Raw genomic sequence first — 8,039 nt, 5'->3', positions numbered from 1 at the left:
CGCGGGGGGCGCGTCGGAACGTGGTGGGGGAAGTGGAGGAGGAGGGGCAGGATCTGCCTATGGTGTTCCTCTGCGCCGGCTGCAAGCGGCCCGTGGGCGACACGCTGAGCTGGGAGGCCAACGACGAGGAGGGGTCCTGTGTCATGCTGCGCAGTGAGTCCTGCCCTGCATCCACCCCGGCCCTCTCATCCCTGTCCGCCCGACTGTTGGGGGGCGGTTGGTGACGGTTGGCTCTCCCTTGCAGATGTCACCTCCAACGTGCTGGTGGATAAGGAGCAGAAGCTGTCCAGCCGGCCCGGCGAGTACGGCTGGTGAGTGACCGCCGCGGGGGCTGGCTTGGGGGATAGCTACCGTAGGGGACAGAGCCAGTTGGATACATTTGAGACCTCTTAGCTGTGCTGTCTGTTTGTATAAGGTGTTCACAGTGGGGGTGGATGCGGGAAGGCCAGAAGTGGGTATTTGACTAATCATGGTCGTCCTAAAAATTCCTCTCGACTTCTGCTAATTTAGTGATAAGTATTTTGCTTGTAGCATGATTGAAACGCTGCTCTGCTCTGGGTGCTCAGTGAATCTTGGGACCATCTACAGATGCACCCCCAAACACCTGGACTATAAGAGAGATTTATTCTGTTTCAACGTTGACGCTATTGAAAGGTAAGACCGTAGTTCAGGGACTGACAAAGTCTGGCCTGCAAGCTGGGTCTAGTCGGCTGTGGACTCCAGCTCCCAGCCGCACCTGCCTGCATGGCTTGAGCCGGTCTCCATGGTGACCCCAGCCGCACCTGCACAGCAAAGCTCAGGCTAGGGTTGCCATGCAGACCAGCCTGAGCCGTGTTGGCAGCATGTGTGACAGAGCTCTTGGGATCTTGTGATGGGGGCAGTTTGCTCCAGAGCTAGGGCAGAGCCATGATCTGTAGCCTGCACACTCCGAGCAGGGGATTGTGGCTCTGCCCTGGCTCCAGACCAGGCTGTCGCTGCTTCTAAGAGCTGGCCTGAGCCACAATCCCCTGCCTGCACGCCTCTGCCTGGAGTGTGCAGGCTACAGATCACGGCTCTCCTGGCTCTGGAGCAAGCTGCCCCCATCCCGTGTTCCCAGCAGCTCTGGAGCAGCCCCCTGCACTGCTCTGCCACACACGCTGCTGGTGCGGCTCAGGCTGGTCTCCATGACAACCCCAGCCTGTGCTTCTAAGGGGGCTGGGGTCTCCATGGAGAACCGCCCTAGCCATGAGGGCATGGCTAGGAAATGGAGTCTGGCTGCTGGCTTGGTCATTTTGCCCACCCCTGCCACAGTTCCTCTTGTCAGATAAGCATGCAAGTGTTTTTGCCTTTTAATTTGATTGCTTCACTGTCAGAAATGGAGGATGTTTCTCTATTCAGGAGTTTACAACACTTGCGAAAGGGTAGGGATGGTTACTGGTTGCTTCTCTGTACTCCTTTAGTTTAAGAAATGTGTTTTCTGTTTTTGCTGCCTATGTTGGAATGCTCGATTATATGGAAAGATTCTGCATTTGATGTGGGGTAGGCCCTGATAGTTTCATAACTTAGGTGTTCATTCATGAAATAGTTCAAATACATCGAGTGTCATTACATACACAAGACTGGAATACGGTGTCTTGGCTACAATCCTACCCAGAAGTCTGTGAATGTAAAGACCAAGTATCAAGGTATCAAATTAGACCTAGGTGAAGACAAGCCTTTAGATATGTGGTTCTCAACCTAGGTGCCATGTGATCCTTTTAAAGGTGCTGTGGGGCACTGCAGTGCTAGCAAAGTTAAGTGCACAAACACCTACACATTTCACAAAATAAACCCAGAGATTTAAAATAGGAATCCAGTGTCAAAAACCTTCTGACCTGGTGTGATCTTTCTGTGTGTGTTGCAACAGAAGAATTGCTCTTTCAGTCATTTTTCTCTAGTTAAAAACTGACTGATATTCATTTTTTAAATAGGGTACCACTTGATTCAGGTTATGAAGGGATGTTTCGAGTCTTAAAAATGTTGAGAACTACTGCTTTGGAGGAAATGCATCTTAACTACCAGTCTAAGGACAAAGTTAGCATGCTGAAAACTGGGTGAAGAAATACACCTTTTGGCTTCCTTGGGCTTAAATCTGGAAGGTCAGGATTGATACACCTACAGCATTAAAACCTGGCTTTCTGTAGTGTTGTTAAACAGAAGGTATTAAAATATTTTTCAGTAATTAAATCTTGGATCAATTATGTCAGTATCAATTATGTTAGCTCTTTGAATGATGTTGCTCTTTGTTCCTGTTCTCATTAACTTAGGGATTGGTTGGTTAGGTGACACTTCCGATTCAGAAATGTGAATATCGTCATCCACTTTTTTTGTTTTTAGTCCCCCTGCGCTATGTTATCCCTGTAGTTCATTCTCTTTCTTCATGTTAATTTGTATCGGTGACAATAGGGAATTCTTGTATGCTTGTTGTATAATAGGTCTACAAAACTACATTTTCTTCTTGGCTTACAGATTGACAAACTAGCACCATCCTCTATTTCATCTAATTGCATTGACTGGTGTTATAAAAATGCCAGGTATGTGTGGTTATTTCTCATTTTGACTGAATATTACATAATTAAATATTTTATATCAGTTACATCCTAGGATCATCAGAAAAGCAAGCTGTAACTGAGGAGGAGCCTTTAACTCTTCAAAGTCGAGGTAGCTTGGAAGAGGCACTAGAAAGGGTAAGATTTAGTTTTTAAGCTGGTAAAAGTTCATTACAACTGTGAAAACATCCATACAGTGTTTCTACATAACTGCTTCTAATTTCAGCCAGTTTCAGAAAGTTAGATGTTCAGAAAACTTTCCTCCCAAGAACAGTTCTGACAAAAACAAAAGTTGCTAATTAAATGCATCTCTGGATTTCTGGCCACCTTTCTTTATAACAAGGAAGAGCACTTGTCTCCAGAGGTTCTGGTCCCTAAGTTTTCCATGCCTTAAGAATTCACGTTCATATGTAAACCAACTTTAAAATCTTCTGATATACAGAATTACAAAATAGAAACTATAGAAATGGGTTTTTTTTGGTAAATGTGACTTCTGAGTTCATGTAGAATTATGGAGGAACTAGGGGGATAGCTATAATTCAGATCTACTCTGAAAGGAGACTGTATGTAAGGGGGAAAAAAAAGTAGTGAAATCGTGTTTGCCAAGTGTCCAGATGCCTCTAGGATTGTGGTGGAGGCAATCATAGGTTGTTTAAATCAATTGCACAAAGCTTTGAACTTTCTTTTAGATGGAAAAAGATTGAAACAAAAGTATCTAGACCATAAATGAATTGCTTCTATTTCTTAGGTTGTCTCTGACACCTTGAAAGCAACCCATAAATGAAATTGAAAATAAAATATTATATTTTTTATCAGTGAAATACAGCCTAATTTCCTCTCTCATAGTTCAGACTTTCCTCCTTATACAGCAGTGGGATATTTAACCACCAAGTTTTCATTTAGTATGTATTGTCCCAATATCTAATAACTGTACAGACAACCCTGCAGTCCATCTTCTTTTGCTGATAAAGCATTGTTAAATAATGATTTGGAAATCAGGATAATATCTGTTCTTGTATACCTGTATTTACTCAAATCCCAGATGAGGTTCCTTCTCCCCAAACAACATGGGAGGGGAGTGGAGAAGGGGAGGGAAGAATAGTTTTAGATTGAGTATGGGCTGAGGCAGGCAGCTACTGCAGCCCCACTTCTGGGCCCAGAGTAAAACTGGAGCTTAGTAGCCACCTGCCCTGGGACAGGGTAGCTCATGCAGCAGGGGAGGGGGTGCAGGAGAGACCTGTGGGAGGGGAGGGCTGTGGGGGAGACCTGCAATATACAGCTTTGGGGGAGCGCTGGGGAGACCACAAGCCTTCCAAGGCTGCCGTTGGCAGGCCCAGAACCAGGGCATCCACAGAAGGTAAGTGGCAGAGGGGGGCATCGGGGGTTGCGGAGGATGGTGGCAGGGAGGCAGGAGGTCAGGTGGGTGGGGTAGGGCTTGTGGGGGTGGGAGTGGCTGGGGACCAAGCAGGGAGGAGTGACCAGTGAAGGGCAGGAGTTGGAGGGGCAGGCATCAGGGTGGGCCAGTGGCTGGGAGTAGGGCAAGATGGGAGGTTTGGCCACTGGCCTGTGCCCCCTCCTGCACTCCCAGTGCTGCTTTCCCTGCCACAGTAGTAGGAGGGATGAATTTAAGACACTCCCCATATAATTAGATTGTGTGTATATAGAAAATTATAGGAAAATATAATGTTCCATATATAGAATCTAATTATTGGGGCATCATCATAAATTTAAAGCTCGCTTGGACTCAGGTAAATACAGTAATTTTTTGGTGTTGAATGAAAAAAGAAATATCTTTCTTTTGGATTTAAACATCTTTGGAAATTGTAAAGTTCATGATTATCTACCAGTAATCTAAGTGCTGTGCCTGATTTTCTGTCCCCTGTTATAATTGTCAGACCGATCTACTTCTGGGTCCGTAACACAGTCTCTCTCTTCCCAACACAGCATCTTCTGCTTTAAATTTCTCTCAAATTTGAAAGGAATGGATTTCTTACAGTGGTATCTTTTATTGGACCAACTATGTAGGTAGGATAGAGTTAGGCATGGTCATCTGAGGAAGAATGTATTGCTTTCAAAACCTTGTCTAACTTTATCCTGTCTACATAGTTGGTCTAATAAAATATATCGCCCTAAGAAATGCTTCATTTGCATAATTTCTGGACCATCATGGCTACAATGCGACTCTTGCACATTGGATTTTTGATACATTACAATCTGCCTGGCAACTGACTCCCCAGCCCCTGGCTTGTTTACTTTCCATTCCATCCAGGAAGAGAACACCCCAACTGCTGAAACTTCCTTAGCCTGACGAAGGGTTTTTGAACCCGAAAGCTTGCTTAATAACTGTTCTCCAACTATTTGGGTTGGTCTAATAAAAGATATCAAATTCACCCAAGGAACCTTGTCTGCCTATGTCCTTAGACCAACATGGCTACAACCTAAACCCCTGCAACTCTTGCACTATAACATTTGAAAACGTTTTCTCAAGAAAAATACCCAGTCCTGATTGAATGCATAGGTACTCCCTACAGGTAATATTTTATGACTAGTGGTTTCCTTAACAAGTATATGTTAGCTGCCTTTATCCATATATTTTTCCTTTAATTTATCAAAGCAAAACATGCATCTTTTCATTTCAACTCCTTTTTTTATTCAGTTTACCCAGAATTATATGTTGCGAGGTGAGGATGGAACAACTTGATTTTTATATAATTACTATGAATTACTTCTAGCATGTAACTCTCAATGAATTAGAATTTCAGTATTAATTCATCTTTTGTCTAACCAAATTTTCTCAATTTTCTTATCAGGCAGAAACTTTATTAAAAGTACTGGAAACGAGACTGACTGTAGTTGAATCAGGTTTTGCAGCCCTTCACAACAATGGCGGAAAACCTTCCTGAAAGTAAATATACCAGGAATGGCAAAACTTGGCTCTGCATAAAACTCCAGAATCTGGAGTATGATATAGTCCTTCCAGGGAAATGAGTGAAAACTGCATCATTTCTGTTAATGGAACAGAACACCCTTTCTAGGATGAAGGCTTCTGTTTTTTGCTGGTAACTGAAAGGAAGGTATTCAAGAATTCGATTTCTCTTTCTAGGTAGAAGTTTTTTATAAGAGTCTTCTTTTTTATAAAGTTTTTGTTAACATATTAAGTGATCTGATTTTTTTTTTTTTTTAATATAGATTACTTGCTCTGAATAAACTGTAATATTGCTAGATACAACTCAGATCTCTTGGAGCAGAATATTCCTTTCTACTGACATACTTGCTACATTGGATTTAATGTTGTTTTTCAGTTTCCCTGCCAAAACTCCCGTGTAAGATTTGCCTAGATAACTTCTCCTGAAGTAGATTTGCACTGTTTGGATTTCAGTCTAGTGAGCATAGCATAGCATAATGGCATAATTTTTTAGTAGATCTTCTGTCAGCATCTGAGATTGGGATAGTTATCCAGGATAATCTGCTGAATTGGCATCATGACATTTCTCTAAAACTAAAGTAATAAACCAACCCTGAGCCCTGGAGGAATGAAAGTTGAATTAATCTTTATTTTATAGTTTTCCTTTGACTGGCATTGAGTTAGAAGACTTAATTGGGGCAGATTCTGCATTGAAGCCTTAGGGTGACTCAATTTTTATTAACTTTTGTTATTGACCGAAAAGAGAATGAAGTATCTTGTTTCCAGCTAAATGTAGAAAACAAACATGCAATGCAGCTAAGTGGAGCTTGAACATAGGTCTTCAACTTTATTAGATATGAAGAAACATAATACTTGAATTGAAATAGTATTAATTCATTGCAGTCAATAGTGTAATTATTTGAGTTTAATATCTTTGTAAATACTGTCGTATACTTGTAAAATTTTTTGGGAAACCAGGAGAGTTGGGCAATCAATGTGAATATTCAGATTTTCAATAAAATGGAAAGAAAAGGAGATGTGAGTAGTTTAATTGGGAGGTGGGGGACTGTAACACTCCCTCGCTTGGATTCGGTTCTGCCACACCTTCAGAGGTATCATTCAGCCTCAAACCTGTCTCTGCTGCTTACCGCTGGGAACAAGATGAGATGTGTCGGCAACCAGATCCTTGGCCTGTGGCCTTATCAAGGTCTTGCCACCTCTGAGCACAGATCTTCTCCCAGTTTAAGGAATCATTCCTTTTGTCTTTGTGCTTAGAGATTACAGAGGAGGTCAGATACCCTGAAATTACAATTATCATCAACAATAAGTAAGTTATAAAAGATTTGATATAAAAGCAAGAGCAATCATAAGAAATCAGTAACCATATGATTGGGATACAGACAGAAGTATAAGTAGTAGTAGTAGGCATCTGTCTGTCTTGTGAGACAATAGAATTCTATTGAGTGAGACATCAACTTGCTGAACATAATCTTCGCTTGAAAGATAAAGCAAAGCTAAATAGACAAAAGGAAATATCAGAGCAATAACTTGACTTTACTCCTCCATCCCAGCCCTAAGCTCTAAAAATGTAGCTTCCATTTCTGAGCAAGCCAGAGTCTTCTGCCAGGCTATCAGCTTGGGTTGCCCAGCTAAGCCACTACAGTAAGTGGCACTACAGTATCTTAGGCCTGGGACTCTTTAGACAACATTTGCTTCTCAAAGTCTGACCTTAAGTATTGTTTCTTATCTAGCCATTTGCGTGCTTTTTTTCATTTAATTCTTATGGAGAATAATCATGGTGCATATAATCTTATGGTGCATATAACTTCCTGTCTGGTGATGTACGTCTGTTTATGTCACCTGGTATCTTTCCTGAGCCAATTATGATTAGGTGAATACTTGTATTCTTTCAGACATAAAGACTATTAATCCAGTATTTTAGAGATACAGTCTTATTCTCCGCACTGTAAGAAATACCAGGCATGTCTGCATGAGATGCTAAATGTGCAGTAGATTAATTCTGCTGCACATAAGTGCAGTAGCACAGCTTTTGCTGGGACATGCTAATGCACAGCAGAATTAAACCACTGCGCATTAGCATCACTTTAAAAGAAGATGTACCTTGGCGCTACTGCGCAGTAGCACCAATTATTGCACATTTAGTTAGCACCTGTTATTACAGGTACTAAATTTAATGCGTAGTAACTACAGCACATTTTAATGCAGGTGTAGACATGCCCACTGTTCTTTAAATAGTCTTTCCAGGTGTCATTCTTGCTACGGACTTCTTTAAGCTTGTAATTTGGTGATTGTATGGAATAGCCTGGCTCATGGTCTTGGCCCATGTCTGCCTATTTGACTGGTTATTAAACGTACATGTGTTGATTGCTAATTCTTAGCGGTTAGTTCATTTCATCATTTAGACTTTCATCGTCTCCCAGCTGTAAACTTCACTGTTGGAAAAGTAACACCTAAAATCATTATTATATTATTTAACCCTAGCCCTCCTATAAAATATAAAAATACATTCACATTAAATATCACAATTCATACAAGAATGATGAGGC

At 41.8% G+C, this 8,039-nt stretch overlaps 1 protein-coding gene across 1 annotated transcript; it reads left to right on the top strand.

Annotated features, from left to right (window-relative positions):
- The first annotated feature begins 10 nt into the window (after positions 1–10).
- On the top strand, positions 11–6,507 carry MIS18A (MIS18 kinetochore protein A). Its single transcript, XM_014525720.2, has 5 exons — positions 11–153; positions 245–311; positions 532–654; positions 2,612–2,705; positions 5,378–6,507. Exons 1-5 carry the CDS (start codon positions 60–62, stop codon positions 5,468–5,470), a joined length of 471 nt encoding a protein of 156 aa, XP_014381206.1. The 5' UTR covers positions 11–59; the 3' UTR covers positions 5,471–6,507.
- The last annotated feature ends 1,532 nt before the right edge of the window (positions 6,508–8,039 follow it).

Source organism: Alligator sinensis, unplaced genomic scaffold (assembly GCF_000455745.1).
Source record: "Alligator sinensis unplaced genomic scaffold, ASM45574v1 scaffold1207_1, whole genome shotgun sequence".
Classification (NCBI taxonomy): Eukaryota; Metazoa; Chordata; order Crocodylia; family Alligatoridae; genus Alligator; species Alligator sinensis.
This window is presented reverse-complemented; position numbering and strand designations above follow the sequence as displayed.